Source organism: Coregonus lavaretus, assembly GCF_964263955.1.
Source record: "Coregonus lavaretus genome assembly, chromosome: 7".
Classification (NCBI taxonomy): Eukaryota; Metazoa; Chordata; class Actinopteri; order Salmoniformes; family Salmonidae; genus Coregonus; species Coregonus lavaretus.
Genome location: NC_139994.1, coordinates 12,900,271 through 12,919,828, shown reverse-complemented (window position 1 = coordinate 12,919,828; position 19,558 = coordinate 12,900,271). Strand labels below are relative to the sequence as shown.

At 42.8% G+C, this 19,558-nt stretch overlaps 1 protein-coding gene across 1 annotated transcript in view; it reads left to right on the top strand.

The window, feature by feature from the left end:
* The window catches only part of LOC311132780 (CUB and sushi domain-containing protein 3-like), a gene marked incomplete at its 3' end in the record, with an annotated part of 471,294 nt that overhangs the window by 237,556 nt on the left and 214,180 nt on the right, over positions 1 to 19,558 (top strand). Inside the window, 3 exon segments of the mRNA XM_084166101.1 lie at positions 7,214 to 7,330; positions 8,020 to 8,235; positions 13,171 to 13,359. Of these exon segments, the coding sequence (XP_084022227.1) occupies positions 7,214 to 7,330; positions 8,020 to 8,235; positions 13,171 to 13,359 (522 nt within the window).

The window sequence follows — 19,558 nt, the reverse complement described above, 5'->3', positions numbered from 1 at the left end:
ACCATTTTGACTTTGTGGATGTGCTATCTACTGGGCCTAAGTGGAATAAGGAGGGAGGATGTGGTCCCTATTGCAGGGCATTCAAATGAAGGTCCTGATATTACTGTTACCAGCCTCCCTTGGAAAAGGTCTATGCTGAAATGTTGATTTGCAAGGTTCTATGATATAGAAATTGAAGGCAGGGCATGTCAAAATGAAACAGTTTGTTCAGTTCCTTTCTTGTTCAGAAAGCGAGGAGAGAGTGAGAGAAAAATAGAGAAATAATGTATGGAGAGGGAAAGAAAGAGACCAAAGTGAGGAACAGACTAAGATCTATGTAGTAAAATGTAAATATAAATGTAGTTGTCCAGATGTCCCTGTTTGATAAGGCTTTGCATTGAGTGCTTACTAGTATCGAAGTTGCTCCATTTATTATTGATACAGCACTACATCTATCTAGGACAGATGCGTATACAGTGGGGGGAAAAAGTATTTAGTCAGCCACCAATTGTGCAAGTTCTCCCACTTAAAAAGATGAGAGAGCCTATAATTTTCATCATAGGTACACGTCAACTATGACAGACAAATTGAGAATTTTTTTCTCCAGAAAATCACATTGTAGGATTTTTAATGAATTTATTTGCAAATTATGGTGGAAAATAAGTATTTGGTCACCTACAAACAAGCAAGATTTCTGGCTCTCACAGACCTGTAACTTCTTCTTTAAGAGGCTCCTCTGTCCTCCACTCGTTACCTGTATTAATGGCACCTGTTTGAACTTGTTATCAGTATAAAAGACACCTGTCCACAACCTCAAACAGTCACACTCCAAACTCCACTATGGCCAAGACCAAAGAGCTGTCAAAGGACACCAGAAACAAAATTGTAGACCTGCACCAGGCTGGGAAGACTGAATCTGCAATAGGTAAGCAGCTTGGTTTGAAGAAATCAACTGTGGGAGCAATTATTAGGAAATGGAAGGCATACAAGACCACTGATAATCTCCCTCGATCTGGGGCTCCACGCAAGATCTCACCCCGTGGGGTCAAAATGATCACAAGAACGGTGAGCAAAAATCCCAGAACCACACGGGGGGACCTAGTGAATGACCTGCAGAGAGCTGGGACCAAAGTAACAAAGCCTACCATCAGTAACACACTACGCCGCCAGGGACTCAAATCCTGCAGTACCAGACGTGTCCCCCTGCTTAAGCCAGTACATGTCCAGGCCCGTCTGAAGTTTGCTAGAGTGCATTTGGATGATCCAGAAGAGGATTGGGAGAATGTCATATGGTCAGATGAAACCAAAATAGAAATTTTTGGTAAAAACTCAACTCGTCGTGTTTGGAGGACAAAGAATGCTGAGTTGCATCCAAAGAACACCATACCTACTGTGAAGCATGGGGGTGGAAACATCATGCTTTGGGGCTGTTTTCCTGCAAAGGGACAAGGACGACTGATCCGTGTAAAGGAAAGAATGAATGGGGCCATGTATCGTGAGATTTTGAGTGAAAACCTCCTTCCATCAGCAAGGGCATTGAAGATGAAACGTGGCTGGGTCTTTCAACATGACAATGATCCCAAACACACCGCCCGGGCAACAAAGGAGTGGCTTCGTACGAAGCATTTCAAGGTCCTGGAGTGGCCTAGCCAGTCTCCAGATCTCAACCCCATAGAAAATCTTTGGAGGGAGTTGAAAGTCTGTGTTGCCCAGCGACAGCCCCAAAACATCACTGCTCTAGAGGTGATCTGCATGGAGGAATGGGCCAAAATACCAGCAACAGTGTGTGAAAACCATGTGAAGACTTACAGAAAACGTTTGACCTGTGTCATTGCCAACAAAGGGTATATTGAGAAACTTTTGTTATTGACCAAATACTTATTTTCCACCATAATTTGCAAATAAATTCATTACAAATCCTACAATGTGATTTTCTGGAAAAGAAAATCTCATTTGGTCTGTCATAGTTGACGTGTACCTATGATGAAAATTACAGGCCTCTCTCATCTTTTTAAGTTGGAGAACTTGCACAATTGGTGGCTGACAATACTTTTTTTCCCCACTGTAAGTGCCTGGCGAGAAGGAAGAGAAGAGAGTTTGGGAGGAGGAAGAGAAGAGAGGTTGGGAGGAGGAAGAGAAGAGAGGTTGGGAGGAGGAAGAGAAGAGAGGTTGGGAGGAGGAAGAGAAGAGAGGTTGGGAGGAGGAAGAGAAGAGAGGTTGGGAGGAGGAAGAGAAGAGTGGTTGGGAGGAGGAAGAGAAGAGAAGAGAGGTTGGGAGGAGGAAGAGAAGAGTGGTTGGGAGGAGGAAGAGAAAAGAGGTTGAGAGGAGAAAGAGAAGAAGAGGTTGGGAGGAGGAAGAGAAGAGAGGTTGGGAGGAGGAAGAGAAGAGAGGTTGAGAGGAGGAAGAGAAGAAGAGGTTGAGAGGAGGAAGATAAGAGAGGTTGAGAGGAGGAAGAGAAGAAGAGGTTTCACTCCCTCAATCTCCCTCAAGACTTACAAAACAACATCGCATCAGACAAAACGTGCCAAACTGATTTGTAAAATTACACTTTGCTTTACACAGACATGACTGCAGTTGTACCCTTGAGCAAGGCATTTAACTCCTACATCTGCTCCAAGAGGTCGTGCATCACTGACGCTGTGCTTTCAACCGTTTAGGACTCAGAGGTTTGAGTTAAGAAATATATATTTTTTAGTATTTGTTATTTTATTAGGATCCCTATTAGCTGTTGTGAAAGCAGCATCTACTCTTCCTGGCGTCCACACAAAACATGAAACAAATCAAATCAAATCAAATGCTATTGGTCACATACACGTGTTTAGCAGATGTTATTGCGGGTGTGGCGAAATGCTTATGTTTCTAGCTCCAAAAGTGCAGTAATATCTAACAATTTCACAACATATACAGTGGGGAGAACAAGTATTTGATACACTGCCGATTTTGCAGGTTTTCCTACTCGGGCCTCCCGAGTGGCGCAGTGGTCTAAGGCACAGTGCTAGCTGTACCACTAGAGATCCTGGTTCGAATCCAGGCTCTGTCATAGCCGGCCGTGACTGGGAGACCCATGGGGCGGCGCACAATTGGCCCAGCGTCGTCTAGGGGAGGGAATGGCCGGCAGGGATGTAGCTCAGTTGGTAGAGCATGGCGTTTGCAACGCCAGGGTTGTGGGTTCAATTCCCACGGGGGGTATGAAAAAAAATAAAAAAATGTATGCACTCACTAACTGTAAGTCGCTCTGGATAAGAGCATCTGCTAAATGAGTAAAATGTACACTTCAACTGTGAGAAACAGAATCTAAAACAAAAATCCAGAAAATCATATTGTATGATTTTTAAGTAATTAATTTGCATTTTATTGCATGACATAAGTATTTGATCACCTACCAACCAGTAAGAATTCCGGCGCTCACAGACCTGTTAGTTTTTCTTTAAGAAGCCCCCCTGTTCTCCACTCATTACCTGTATTAACTGCACCTGTTTGAACTCGTTATCTGTATAAAAGACACCTGTCCACACACTCAATCAAACAGACTCCAACCTCTCCACAATGGCTAAGACCAGAGAGCTGTGTAAGGACATCAGGAATAAAATTGTAGACCTGCACAAGTCTGGGATGAGCTACAGGACAATAGGCAAGCAGCTTGGTGAGAAGGCAACAACTGTTGGCGCAATTATTAGAAAATGGAAGAAGTTCAAGTTGACGGTCAATCACCCTCGGTCTGGGGCTCCATGCAAGATCTCACCTCGTGGGGCATCAATGATCATGAGGAAGGTGAGGGATCAGCCCAGAACTACACGGCAGGACCTGGTCAATGACCTGAAGAGAGCTGGGACCACAGTCTCAAAGAAAACCATTAGTAACACACTACGCCGTCATGGATTAAAATCCTGCAGCACGTAAGGTCCCCCTGCTCAAGCCAGCGCATGTCCAGGCTCGTCTGAAGTTTGCCAATGACCATTTGAATGATCCAGAGGAGGAATGGGAGAAGGTCATGTGGTCTGATGAGACAAAAATAAAGCTTTTTGGTCTAAACTCCACTCGCCGTGTTTGGAGGAAGAAGAAGGATGAGTACAACCCCAAGAACACCATCCCAACCGTGAAGCATGGAGGTGGAAACATCATTCTTTGGGGATGCTTTTCTGCAAAGGGGACAGGACGACTGCTCCGTATTGAGGGGAGGATGGATGGGGCTATGTATTGCGAGATCTTGGCCAACAACCTCCTTCCCTCAGTAAGATCATTGAATATGGGTCGTGGCTGGGTCTTCCAGCATGACAATGACCCGGAACACACAGCCAGGGCAACTAAGGAGTGGCTCCGTAAGAAGCATCTCAAGGTCCGAGAGTGGCCTAGCCAGTCTCCAGACCTGAACCCAATAGAAAATCTTTGGAGGGAGCTGAATGTCCGTATTGCCCAGCGACAGCCCCAAAACTTGAAGGATCTGGAGAAGGTCTGTATGGAGGAGTGGGCCAAAATCCCTGCTGCAGTGTGTGCAAACCTGGTCAAGACCTACAGGAAACGTATGATCTCTGTAATTGCAAACAAAGGTTTCTGTACCAAATATTAAGTTCTGCTTTTCTGATGTATCAAATACTTATGTCATGCAATAAAATGCAAATTAATTACTTACAAATCATACAATGTGATTTTCTGGATTTTTGTTTTAGATTTCGTCTCTCACAGCTGAAGTGTACCTATGATAAAAATTGCAGACCTCTACATGCTTTGTAAGTAGGAAAACCTGCAAAATCGGCAGTGTATCAAATACTTGTTCTCCCCACCGTACCCAATACACACAAATCTAAGTAAATCTAAGTAAAGTAAATGGAATTAAGATTATATAAGTATAAATATATGGACGAGCAATGTCAGAGCGGCATAGACTAAGATACAGTAGAATAGTATAGAAAACAGTATATATATATATATATATATATAAGATGAGTAATGCAACATATGTAAACATTATTAAAGTGACTAGTGTTCCATTTATTAAAGTGGCCAGTGATTTCTAATCTACAGTTGAAGTCGGAAGTTTACATACACCTTAGCCAAATACATTTAAACTCAGCTTTTCACAATTACTGACATTTAATCCTAGTAAAACTTCCCTGTCTTAGGTCAGTTAGGATCACCACTTTATTTTAAGAATGTGAAATGTCAGAATAATAGTAGAGAGAATTATTTATTTCAGCTTTTCTTTCTTTCAACACATTCCCAGTGGGTCAGAAGTTTGCATACACTCAATTAGTATTTGGTAGCATTTCCTTTAAATTGTTTAACTTGGGTCAAACGTTTCGGGTAACCTTCCACAAGCTTCCCACAATAAGTTGGGTGAATTTTGGCCCATTCCTCCTGACAGAGTTGGTGTAACTGAGTCAGGTTTGTAGGCCTCCTTGCTTGCACATGCTTTTTCAGTTTGCCCACACATTTTCTATAGGATTGAGGTCAGGGCTTTGTGATGGCCACTCCAATACCTTGACTTTGTTGTCCTTAAGCTATTTTGCCACAACTTTGGAAGTATGCTTGGGGTCATTGTCCATTTGGAAGACCCATTTGCGACCAAGCTTTAACTTCCTGACTGATGTCTTGAGATGTTGCTTCAATATATCCACATAATTTTCCTTCCTCATGATGCCATCTATTTTGTGAAGTGCATCAGTCCCTCCTGCAGCAAAGCACCCCCACAGCATGATGCTGCCACCCCCGTGCACCCCCGGTTGGGATGGTGTTTTTCGGCTTGCAAGCCTTCCCCTTTTTCCTCCAAACATAACGATGGTCATTATGGCCAAACAGTTCTATTTTTGTTTCATCAGACCAGAGGACATTTCTCCAAAAAGTACGATATTTGTCCCCATGTGCAATTGCAAACCGTAGTCTGGCTTTTTTAATGGCGGTTTTGGAGCAGTGGCTTCTTCCATGCTGAGCGGCCTTTCAAGCTATGTCGATATAGGACTAATTTTACTGTGGATATAGATACTTTTGTACCTGTTTCCTCCAGCATCTTCACAAGGTCCTTTGCTGTTGTTCTGGGATTGATTTGCACTTTTCGCACCAAAGTACGTTAATCTCTAGGAGACCGAACGCTTCTCCTTCCTGAGCGGTATGATGGCTGCGTGGTCCCATGGTGTTTATACTTGCGTACTATTGTTTGTACAGATGAATGTGGTACCTTCAGGCGTTTGGAAATTGCTCCCAATGATGAAACAGACTTGTGGAGGTCTACAGTTATTTTTCTGAGGTCTTGGCTGATTTCTTTTGATTTTCCCATGATGTCAAGCAAAGAGGCACTGAGTTTGAAGGTAGGCCTTGAAATACTTCCACAGGTACACCTCCAATTGACTCAAATTATGTCAATTAGCCTATCAGAAGCTTCTAAAGCCATGACATCATTTTCTGGAATTTTCCAAGCTGTTCAAAGGCACAGTCAACTTAGTGTATGTAAACTTCTGACCCACTGGAATTGTGATACAGCGAATTATAAGTGAAATAATCAAACAATTGTTGTAAAAATTACTTCTGTCATGCACAAAGTAGATGCCCTAAATGACTTGCCAAAACTATAGTTTGTTAACAAGAAATTTGTGGACTGGTTGAAAAACTAGTTTTAATGACTCCAACCTAAGTGTATGTAAATGTCCGACTTCAACTGTATGTATATAGGCAGCACCCTTTAATGTGCTAGTGAAGGCTATTTAACAGTCTGATGGCCTTGATATAGAAACTGTTTTTCAGAGCTACATACATTTAAAATGTCACACATAGCCTACATATCAGTACATACACATAAAATATCTAGGTCAAATAGGGGAGAGGCGTTGTGCCGTGAGGTGTTGCTTTATCTGTTTTTTTTAAACCAGGTTTGCTGTTCACTTGAGCAATCGGAGATGGAAGGGAGTTCCATGCATTCATGGTTCTATATAATACTGTACATTTTCTTGAATTTGTTCTGGATTTGGGAACTGTGAAAAGACCTCTGGTGGCATGTCTGGTGGGGTAAGTGTGTGTGTCAAAGCTGTGTATAAGTTGACTATGCAAACAACTTGGAATTTTCAACACATTCATGTTTCTTATAAAAAGAAGAATTGATGCAGTCAGTCTCTCCTCTACTTTTAGTGAAGAGAGACTGGCATCCATAGTATTGATATTACAGATTACAGTGAAGAGCACTGTTTCTGTTCTCTGCAAAAACATGGACAATAAAGTAAAGTGTGTCCCCCTCTTTGTCCCCCAGCGTTGTGTGGAGGGGACGTGCGAGGGCCCGGCGGCACCATCCTGTCCCCTGGATATCCTGAGATGTATCCTAGCTCACTAAACTGTACCTGGACGGTGGAGGTCAGCCACGGCAAAGGTCAGCCTGGGTTATTAACTACTACAATCATATTTATAATGGAATGTGACCCTTCATAACTGTTTTTGACATAGCTATTCTGCTTGAAGATATATAACATATAAATCATTTAATTAAGAGAAACAAGCAAACAATCCTTAAAAATGTTGATGCTGTTCAATTATATGTGAATTAATAAACATCTCAAGAATGGACTCTTATTCCCTTTATCAGCATGCTGGTAAAAGGCGGTGTGGGAATGGAACAGACATGAATACAGATTCACTGTAGGTCCACTTCCCAGCCCAGCCCATCTTGCTGAAATATCAATATAATACAAAACTCTGGATTGAGAATAATGAAAGTTCCTTGGAATTTTAATTTCCCATAGCTGCTAAGATATTCAATATGTTTCTCTGAATAATCACCCCCGAATTGAAATGCAGCACCCCCCCCTCCCCCCCCAAAAAAGAAAAAGAAAACCCAGAGCCTTCTTGTTTTATATTAACTGACCTCACCTTTGAATGTAATGAAATTAAGTCGTCTCTCCCTCCACTTGGCTCTTCTCCTCTCAGATTAAACCGTCGTTTCAATTGAATTTGATAATTTCATCAGGGGGAGGTTGACAGGTAGCTTGAACCATATTATTGGCTGTTCTCCTCTTGACTTGGCTTATTATTGGCTGAACACCTTAGTGTTTGTCCCAATAGGGGTCCAATTTACCTTCAACACCTTCCACCTGGAGGATCACCATGACTACCTGCTCATCACTGAGAATGGCAGCTTTGTCCGGCCCCTGGCACGCCTCACGGGTAACGAGCTGCCTTCGCCAACCAATGCAGGGCTCTACGGGAACTTCAAGGCCCAGCTGCGCTTCATATCTGACTTTTCTATATCCTACGAGGGATTCAATATTACCTTCTCTGGTGAGTAGGAGGAGTGTGTGGGTGGGTGGGTTGCTGTTGGTGTGTGTGCATATGTGTGTCCATTCAAGAGCAGCCTCCTCAACGCATGCTTGTGTGTACGTACACGTGTGTGTGCGTGCATGTGTGTGTGTTTGAGAGAGAGGGAGATAGAGATTGTATGGGTCAGTCGCTCTGGTGTTTGTGCTTGTTACCATCTCCAAGTGGACTGGTCTGATAGCTCCTTTCCGTCTAGCTTCACATGCCTCCAGTGCTCTGTCATGTGCTCTGTTCCATGCTCTGTCCAGTGCTCTGTCCTGTGCTCTGTCCTGTGCTCTGTCCAGTGCTCTAACATCCACTCTGACTAGGCCTCACCCAGATACACACCTTCAATAATTGATGGGGGGGAAAAAATCATCCTTTCAGTTAGCCATCCCTGAAGTTTTTTGGGGTCATATACAGTGGGGAAAAAAAGTATTTAGTCAGCCACCAATTGTGCAAGTTCTCCCACTTAAAAAGATGAGAGAGGCCTGTAATTTCCATCATAGGTACACGTCAACTATGACAGACAAATTGAGATTTTTCTTCTCCAGAAAATCACATTGTAGGATTTTTAATGAATTTATTTGCCAATTATGGTGGAAAATAAGTATTTGGTCACCTACAAACAAGCAAGATTTCTGGCTCTCACAGACCTGTAACTTCTTCTTTAAGAGGCTCCTCTGTCCTCCACTCGTTACCTGTATTAATGGCACCTGTTTGAACTTGTTATGAGTATAAAAGACACCTGTCCACAACCTCAAACAGTCTCACTCCAAACTCCACTATGGCCAAGACCAAAGAGCTGTCAAAGGACACCAGAAACAAAATTATAGACCTGCACCAAGCTGGGAAGACTGAATCTGCAATAGGTAAGCAGCTTGGTTTGAAGAAATCAACTGTGGGAGCAATTATTAGGAAATTGAAGACATACAAGACCACTGATAATCTCCCTCGATCTGGGCAAGATCTCACCCTGTGGGGTCAAAATGATCACAAGAACGGTGAGCAAAAATCCCAGAACCACACGGGGGGACCTAGTGAATGACCTGCAGAGAGCTGGGACCAAAGTAACAAAGCCTACCATCAGTAACACACTACGCCGCCAGGGACTCAAATCCTGCAGTGCCAGATGTGTCCCCCTGCTTAAGCCAGTACATGTCCAGGCCCGTCTGAAGTTTGCTAGAGTGCATTTGGATGATCCAGAAGAGGATTGGGAGAATGTCATATGGTCAGATTAAACCAAAATAGAAATGTTTGGTAAAAACTCAACTCGTCGTGTTTGGAGGACAAAGAATGCTGAGTTGCATCCAAAGAACACCATACCTACTGTGAAGCATGGGGGTGGAAACATCATGCTTTGGGGCTGTTTTTCTGCAAAGGGACCAGGACGACTGATCCGTGTAAAGGAAAGAATGAATGGGGCCATGTATCGTGAGATTTTGAGTGAAAACCTCCTTCCATCAGCAAGGGCATTGAAGATGAAACGTGGCTGGGTCTTTCAGCATGACAATGATCCCAAACACACCGCCCGGGCAACAAAGGAGTGGCTTCGTACGAAGCATTTCAAGGTCCTGGAGTGGCCTAGCCAGTCTCCAGATCTCAACCCCATAGAAAATCTTTGGAGGGAGTTGAAAGTCCGTGTTGCCCAGCGACAGCCCCAAAACATCACTGCTCTAGAGGAGATCTGCATGGAGGAATGGGCCAAAATACCAGCAACAGTGTGTGAAAACCTTGTGAAGACTTACAGAAAACGTTTGACCTGTGTCATTGCCAACAAAGGGTATATAACAAAGTATTGAGAAACTTTTGTTATTGACCAAATACTTATTTTCCACCATAATTTGCAAATACAATCATTAAAAATCCTACAATGTGATTTTCTGGATTTTATTTCTCATTTTGTCTGTCATAGTTGACGTGTACCTATGATGAAAATTACAGGCCTCTCTCATCTTTTTAAGTGGGAGAACTTGCACAATTGGTGGCTGATTAAATACTTTTTTCCCCCACTGTACATAGATATTGTAGCTTAAATTAGAAATGTCCTTCAGGATGTCATCCCTTCTGAGATCTAAAGGAGAAAGATGTTGATAAGGTTTGTTGACAGTGTTTAACTTACAAATGTGTGTGTAATGGCATGGTGTTTTATGTAGGCTACACTTCCAATGAAGTAGCCTCATAGGCCTATGCTTACTATCTTATGAATGTAAGTGGAGAAGGATTGCGTGTCCCTGTCGGGCTCAAGGGCTGCCCCCAAACCCCTGTCATGGACCTTGCATAGCCACGGGGTGGGGGGCAGGGGTTTGGGTAAAGCCCCATCTGAGACAAGTAATTTTACGTTCCATTATTAAAACAGCCAACAGGTCTAGCCACTAGCCTCTATAAGGTAAACAAGTGGTAGCCTAAATTAGAGGTATAGCTGAAACAAATAGCCTATAATGGAGACGGAGCCCCTGTTTTGGGATCCTTCCATCCATCCTAACCAGCCGATCCATCCAACCATTCTTCATTCCTCCCATCCTTGAAGACATTACAGATAGATGGATAGTGACAGGAGATATTACACTAGGCTACCAACCTAGTCATGTCAGATCACTGATTATTTCTTTATAGCCTATATAGCCTATCATCATTTATCTAATAGGCCTATATTTACATCAACAATTATTTCAAGAAAGGGAGAATCCATCCATGAATATATTCAAACAGCCCTCAGATTAGCTGCTTTGTGCATGCAGAAGTGTTCCTTGAGATGCCTCTCCTCCCACAGACACGTTTGCATAAAACTCCTGTTTCATTGTTTATGCCTCCCGCAGCCGTTGGATAATTGACTTTCCCTTGCCCACTGTAACGTATGATTAGCCTACAGTTTAGGGTACTCAATCTAGTGGGCTGCTATAGGTTTATAATGGGCTGCCAAATAGCGGTGTTGTGGCAATTTTGGAGAGCAGCTTGACGTGGGACATACACACATGCATAGCCCCCGGTCTACACCAGCATGGCAAGATAATTTGTTTTATTGGGTGTACTCACGTAGCCTACTAGCCTATAGTCGTTAGAAGGATAGTTGCAATAAGGGGGAAATACTACTGTTAGTAAAGCACCATGGATAAGGTCGTTAATAGTTGCAATTATGCATAGATTTTTTGCAAGGTGTTTGCCTGGGCTATGTAGCAGAACGTTGTAGCAAATTCGGAGGGCAGACTGACAGGGACTCAACCCCAGTTCTTGTCTCATTCAGTGACAGTGCAAAGACAGTTATTTGTTTACGCTCATAACGCACCATGGCCGTTAGAAGAGTGTATGCCTACAGTCTGAAATTGCCACGAGGAAACTTGGTGTGTGTGTACACGTGCATGTGCGTGTGTGTGAGTTGTTAGATCGTTAGATTGATAAGCGTGAGTGTGCAGTGACGCCTGTTTGAACGACTGTATTAGATCATTAGATTGCATTGGCGGTCGGTGCTGTTTAAGATGAGGGAGGATGATTATTTTTTTAGGAGCATGGCCTTATTTCTATTTCAGCATATTGGATGACTGTCATTCATATTCCATTCACCCAGCTCAATGTAACATCGATAGGTTTAGGTTACTACATAATAATACTCACATTTTCCCTATACCCATCATGAGGTTGCTGCAACCTAGCCTATGAATGAAAGTTTACAAAGTAGGTGCACAGGTCAAGAGAAATCTGAGTAATCAAGGTGATAGACATTGACACTTTCAATATCGCCTTGCACACTCTTGCTTGCATCTAGCTGATCTAGGGTGTAATTATTAGTCCAACAGTTGCAAACTATAGTTTCTATTGGACAAATTCAGGTATGTTTATCCTTGTTTCATTCTGTTTGCTTCCATTTAAGAAACGTTTTTTAACAGAATTGGCGGAATGAATACAACCCTGATCACACGCAAAGAAAGTTCACTTTCATAGCAGCCACATACAAACAGCATGATCCCTTTGATCATTGTATAATTCCTACTCGCATCTACGCACTCTCCTCCTCTCACCTTTTCCCTTCGCTTGTGGACTTCAGTGCACAACATATCAGCTGTCTGTGACCAGGTGAAAAAACTTTCCAAGCCAAACCTTCATATAATAACCACTAACCGCTACACACAGCCTACATCATTGTCACCATAGCTAACGTCAATGTCAACATAACTACTAGAACTAACTCATTAGTAAACCCGCCACAATCATGCAGCAAGCAGTTTAGTAGTTACGCCGGTGGGCCACGGTGGCAATAAATTAATAAAACCAAAAGCTTTTCTTGACATGGAAGAGTTCCAGTGTTGGATAGCCATAGCCAGTTAGCTAACATAGCATCCCTCTCTGTTTGAGCCGGGTGTTTGAGGCTAAACTAGCTAGCTGCATTCGCTACCTAAGTAAGTGAATAATAATAAAAAAAGACTACTAAAGAAATACTCTCTCTCGCTTCTCCATAATTTTTGAAGAAATTAATTTGTTCAAAACTGTTCAACAATTGTCTTACTTTCTCTTTGAGTCAACTACTCACCACATTGTATGCACTGGAGTGCTAGCTAGCTGTAGCTTATGCTTTCAGTAATAGATTCATTCTCTGATCCTTTGATTGGGTGGAAAACATGTCAGTTCATGCTGCAAGAGCTTTGATAGGTTGGAGGACATCCTACGGAAGTTGTCATAATTACTGTGTAGAGGAGGACGGAAGCTAGCTGTTCTCCGGCTACACCATGGTGCTACCCTACAGAATGATGTTGTGGCTACTGTAGACCTTCATTGCAAAACAGTGTGTTTTAATCAATTATTTGGTGATATTTAGTATAGTTTTATCTAAAAAGGATAGCTTATGCACTGCTTTCAAACAAACCCTCATTGAATGTACAAGGTCGAAAGGTTTGACATGACACAATTTCTCTCCTCCTTCTTCAGAGTACAACTTGGAGCCATGTGAGGACCCGGGGATGCCACAGTTCGGCCGGAGGAACGGATATGGCTTCGGCATCGGGGACACCCTGACGTTCTCTTGCAACATGGGCTACCGGCTGGAGGGGGTGCCAGAGGTCAACTGCCTGGGAGGGGGGAGGCGCATGTGGAGCGCACCTCTGCCAAGGTGTGTGGGTACGTGGTCACCTGCTTTCATTCCCTTACAACTATTGTTACAATGCTTGTGGTTGTTATGATTTTACTTTATACAGTGGGGAGAACAAGTATTTGATACACTGCCGATTTTGCAGGTTTTCCTACTTACAAAGCATGTAGAGATCTGTAATTTTTATCATAGGTACAATTCAACTGTGAGAGACGGAATCTAAAACAAATATCCAGGAAATCACATTGTATGATTTTTAAGTAATTAATTTGCATTTTATTGCATGACATAAGTATTTGATCACCTACCAACCAGTAAGAATTCCGGCTCTCACAGACCTGTTAGTTTTTCTTTAAGAAGCCCTCCTGTTCTCCACTCATTACCTGTATTAACTGCACCTGTTTGAACTTGTTACCTGTATAAAAGACACCTGTCCACACACTCAATCAAACAGACTCCAACCTCTCCACAATGGCCAAGACCAGAGAGCTGTGTAAGGACATCAGGGATAAAATTGTAGACCTGCACAAGGCTGGGATGGGCTACAGGACAATAGGCAAGCAGCTTGGTGAGAAGGCAACAACTGTTGGCGCAATTATTAGAAAATGGAAGAAGTTCAAGATGACGGTCAATCACCCTCGGTCTGGGGCTCCATGCAAGATCTCACCTCGTGGGGCATCAATGATCATGAGGAAGGTGAGGGATCAGCCTCACTGGTCAATGACCTGAAGAGAGCTGGGACCACAGTCTCAAAGAAAACCATTAGTAACACACTATGCCGTCATGGATTAAAATCATGCAGCGCACGCAAGGTCTCCCTGCTCAAGCCAGCGCATGACCCGTCTGAAGTTTGCCAATGACCATCTGGATGATCCAGAGGAGGAATGGGAGAAGGTCACGTGGTCTGATGAGACAAAAATAAAGCTTTTTGGTCTAAACTCCACTCGCCGTGTTTGGAGGAAGAAGAAGGATGAGTACAACCCCAAGAACACCATCCCAACCGTGAAGCATGGAGGTGGAAACATCATTCTTTGGGGATGCTTTTCTGCAAAGGGGACAAGACGACTGCACCGTATTGAGGGGAGGATGGATGGGGCCATGTATCGCGAGATCTTGGCCAACAACCTCCTTCCCTCAGTAAGATCATTGAATATGGGTCGTGGCTGGGTCTTCCAGCATGACAATGACCCGGAACACACAGCCAGGGCAACTAAGGAGTGGCTCCGTAAGAAGCATCTCAAGGTCCTGGAGTGGCCTAGCCAGTCTCCAGACCTGAACCCAATAGAAAATCTTTGGAGGGAGCTGAAAGTCCTTATTGCCCAGCGACAGCCCCGAAACCTGAAGGATCTGGAGAAGGTCTGTATGGAGGAATGGGCCAAAATCCCTGCTGAAGTGTGTGCAAACCTGGTCAAGACCTACAGGAAACGTATGATCTCTGTAATTGTAAACAAAGGTTTCTGTACCAAATATTAAGTTCTGCTTTTCTGATGTATCAAATACTTATGTCATGCAATAAAATGCAAATTAATTACTTAAAAATCATACAATGTGATTTTCTGGATTTTTGTTTTTGATTCCGTCTCTCACAGTTGAAGTGTACCTATGATAAAAATTACAGACCTCTACATGCTTTGTAAGTAGGAAAACCTGCAAAATCGGCAGTGTATCAAATACTTGTTCTCTCCACTGTATCTAATTGCAGTGATTCTCAGTGCTGGGCTGTCTGAAAACCTTACTGTCAAATCCTTCATTCCTCCCATTCCTCAATTCCTCTCAAATTGCATTGGAGGAATGGATCCAAGATCCCTTTGAGAGGAATTATTGAGGAAACAAAGACGGAGGTAGCAAGGATTTGACAGATAGTAAGGTTTCCAGATAAAGCCTTGCGCTTGCACGTTTAGTCTCAGCTAAGTGCCATTACACCTGATTCAGCTAATTCATTGATCTTCAAACAACAGCTTGATTGGCTGAATCAGATGTTTCACCGCTGAGCTGGGACAAAAACCTGCAGTATTCTGGCTCTTGAGGAGCAGGGTTGAGGATCACTGATCTATATGGTTCACCATGGACATTTCCTTGCTTGTTGAGTTCTGAGCACTGAGAAGGAGTAGTGTGGCAGTAGGAGAGCCTTCACTCTTAAAAATAAAGATTCCAGTTGGAACCAAATAAGGTTCTTCAGAGTGATCCCATACCTTAAATGGGATGGTTCTTTCCATGAGTGTTAATTTAACTCTTTACTGTGTTACTTGAACTCTTGAATCAACACTGGAAATATTACACTGAAAAATCAACACTAGTTAACACTGGCCAATGTGCTGTGTGCTATGAAAGGGACACATCTGAAGGCCTCCATACATTTCAATAACCTTTTAGAATTCTGAAGAACCGTCGATGCCACGTCAAGAACCCCCCAATTAACTAAAAGGTTCTTTATTGGGCAAGAGTTCTCCAAAGAACCTTAACAGCTGAGGAAGAACCATTTAAGAACCTTTAGTGTAGGGTGCTCTGTTTAAGATATGCCACAATAAACCCGAAGACACACACAGAGACAGACAGGCAGACGGACGGACGGACAGACAGAGGGACAGACAGGCAGGCACACAGCTAGACACATAGCCAGACACAGACACAGAGCTCTTTCTCTATCCGTCTACATCAAACCCAATCTGCTCCCTGTCCTCTGTCCCTGTAGGGGAGTGTCTCTGTGTATCACTAACAAGCTGGGAGAGGTCAGACACGTTGTCAACAAGGCTAATGCAAAGAGACTAGCATGACTGCATGCTGCTTTAATAGAGATACTGTGGAGTGAGCTATGAATCTCACTGTCTCAATGTACCAAGCAAACCCCAGTCTGCTACACCACCTGTGCAGTGGGGTACCCAGACCTGGGTTTGTTGGTCTTTTTCTTTCAAGTAGTTTAGCTCCACTTAATTGAGCCATGGAATCATCCCAGAAGTGTACATTCCACCCATCTGGCACTCCAGGCAGGCTCAATCAAACACTCAAAGTATTTGATAAAAAACAACTACTATTTGAACCCAGGTATAGGGGTTACACTGTGTTTCCCCAGTCTCCTCCTCCTCAGACGAGCTTACTAGCGCTCTTGTTCCCCCATCAAACCTGCCTCTTCCTGTTTCTACACTGCTTACCGCGGCGTCCTCCCTGGTATGACACCAGCTGCTCGAGGAGAGTAGTGATTTACAATTCATGCTGTCATGTTGAGATGTTCCTGGATTGTATCTATCCGTGCATTCTGCAGCGCGGAGCCAAATAAAAGGAATACAGCAACCGCTAAACATCCATCAAATCCCAGATGTGTCTGAATAAAACACTATCCGCTGGAATTTATCCGCACATGCATAATGTCCGGGCCCTACATGCCGGGCCTAAACAGATGAGTAATTATAATAATGGAGAACTTTTCAGATTTTTCCAACGGAGCCCAACAATAAAATAATTCAGGGCTGGGAAGGTCACCAGTAATATTTCATATTAATTGAAAAAAATAATGATATGCATTTGTCAATGCTGCGTGTGCGTGCCGTTTGTTTACTTTCCTTGTTTCTGTGGTTTAATTTTTCATGGCGTTCATTGGTGCCAGATCTCTAATCTTGAGAGTGACTACAAAAACAAGGCCTCTAATTCCTGTTTTGGCATTACTTTTCAAAATGGCATCAGGTATACTGTACGCTTCAGGGATAGAGTAAAAACAGAAGAATCTGTGCACAGACTACTTTTTGTAATGGTCTATATCCTAGAAGTTTAGCCTTTTATCATCAATACACAGTGGCCAATGTAAGTATTTTTGGGAGGATAAAGGAGTCTTTTTGGATGTGGATTAAAAACCTTCAGGAGACTGTTGATTGGTACAGTGTATGAATCATGTGTGGCAGACAAGCAGTAACACAAGCATCAAGTTTCCCAGCCATCCATCACAAACATCGATTTCTGTATCCACCCCAAAACAAACAATCTCCACTTTCAAATGAGAAACAACCTCCACTTTCCAATCTTTATAAACTAAAGGCGTTTTGATGCCCCATTCAAACCCTGACCTATGCAATATAATCATATTTGACATAAACTGTATGTGACAATACATGTACCGGGGGAGGCAGTTAGCCTACCGGTTAAGAGCGTTGGGCCAGAAATCAAAAGGTTGCTGGTTCGAATCCCTGAGCTAACTAGGTGAAAAATCTGTTGAGGTGCCCTTGAGCAAGGCGCTTAACCCTAATTGCTCCTGTAAGTCATTCTGAATACAAGCGTCTGCTAAATGGTGAAAATGTACACCATGCTCTCTACGTTCATAAATGTCCAATTCCTCTTTGCAGCACTGTATGTAAAAAAGTATAATCTAATAGTCCAAATCAAACCGACTTTATAAAACATGTACAGATGTAGGATTGATCTTATTTTGATCACTCTTTTGTTGCTGAGAATTTTCCTTCACATAATCCACATAATAATTCACATTACCTGCTGCTCCAGGATTATTTTCCTGCCCTAGCAAACTGACTCAAATTAAGATCTTATATCTGCATCCAACTGGGATGCTTATACCCAAGGGACAGACATCCGTACTTTCCTTCTCTCTTCAGTTTAATGATATTCTTCGAGATGAATCTCTCCCGACTGTAAAATGTGTTTCCGCTTCCAATCGGTCTGTTATAGGCACATTCATCACAGCAGGGGGCGTTTATGAGGGATGCCATGCCCCTTCCACGGGGTGCAATAACAGTCACGTGATCGCATCATTTACTCACCCTTTTTGAATAAGGCGAGAGCGTAAAGTTGCTCCATTTGTTCATTGTTGTCACTAACATCTGACACCTCTTAGAATGGGTGGAAACAAGAATCGGTGCATCGCTGTTATAGTGTAGGTTGGTGGATGTGTAATACATTTACATGAGCCAGTGTTAAAGATCGGATAGAGCCAATTAATGTGATCGTTTTTACAGGAATGTAATTTTAGAGGAATTGATGAAGCCCTCTGATAGACATGGAGTAATCATTAAGATATGTGTTGCGTCCCAAATGGGTGGTTCCATTTGAGACGCACCCATGGGTTTGGATAATGGCATTGAGTGCATGTCTTAGAACTCAGACAACAACAATATGCTGGTGAATGGAAGGATGTAGGTCCTCTGGAATAAAGCAATAGAGCCCTAAAGCACATTGAATGTAGTTAGAGTCAGCGTCCCAAATGGCACCCTATTCCCTTTATAGTGCACTACTTTTGACCAGAGATAGGGAATAGAGAGCCACTTCAGTGGCATTCTCTGTGTTTATAATGAGAAGATCATTTGTCCCAGCTAGCGTACGGCTCCAAAACAAACAAACTAACGAGAGAGCAATGAGGTGGCCATTTTGGGCCTCATTAGAGAAACCTTCATCATGACAACACAACAGATAAGAGAAAGAAGGGACCTGTGTGTTTTGGGGATAGAGAGAAAGGAATAATGTTGTTTTATTAGATTGAGGTCGATGTCGATCATTTTGCATTGGCCCCAGGGGTGTTATGTACAAGTAACTGCCAAAATATAGTAAACACCAATATAAAGTAGGGCGTTGGGCCATCACGATCCGCCAGAACAGCTTCAATGCACCTTGGCATAGATTCTACAAGTGTCTGGAACTCTATTGGAGGGATGTGACACTATTATTTTGGCAGTTACCTGTACATGATAAGCAAAGAGAGAAAGGCCTGAGGGGATATAGATTTTAATAATAGATCCAAACATTGTGACAAACTGTGACAGTTTGTCCCATCAGCATTCCACATGGGGTATACTGTAAGCACCAATATTCTCAAATCAAAATGCACGCCGGATATTTGTCACAAACCAGATGTTTCAACTGGTTATATTTGTCGTTTCTCTTTATCCTTGTGTGCTTTGAAATGTCAGTGCTGTGACAGCATGGGGGCCAGTGGTTCCTACTGTGGTTCCTACTGTGAAGCGTCTGCTATTGGAATGCAATATGAAACATTTTGTCTTTAATAGCCATTGGATATTCACATATTCATCGTGGGTAAAGAGACACCATTTTGATAAACATTGCTCTGAGGCGGATTGGTATCTCATTATCTTAGTTCCGACTCAATAAACACTGTTTATTATGACACGCACACACACACACACACACACATACATTGCCGTCTCGTGACCCAACGACTTGTACAGTGAGGATTATCAATTATTAATATAAAGGTATCAATCCCACACTCTT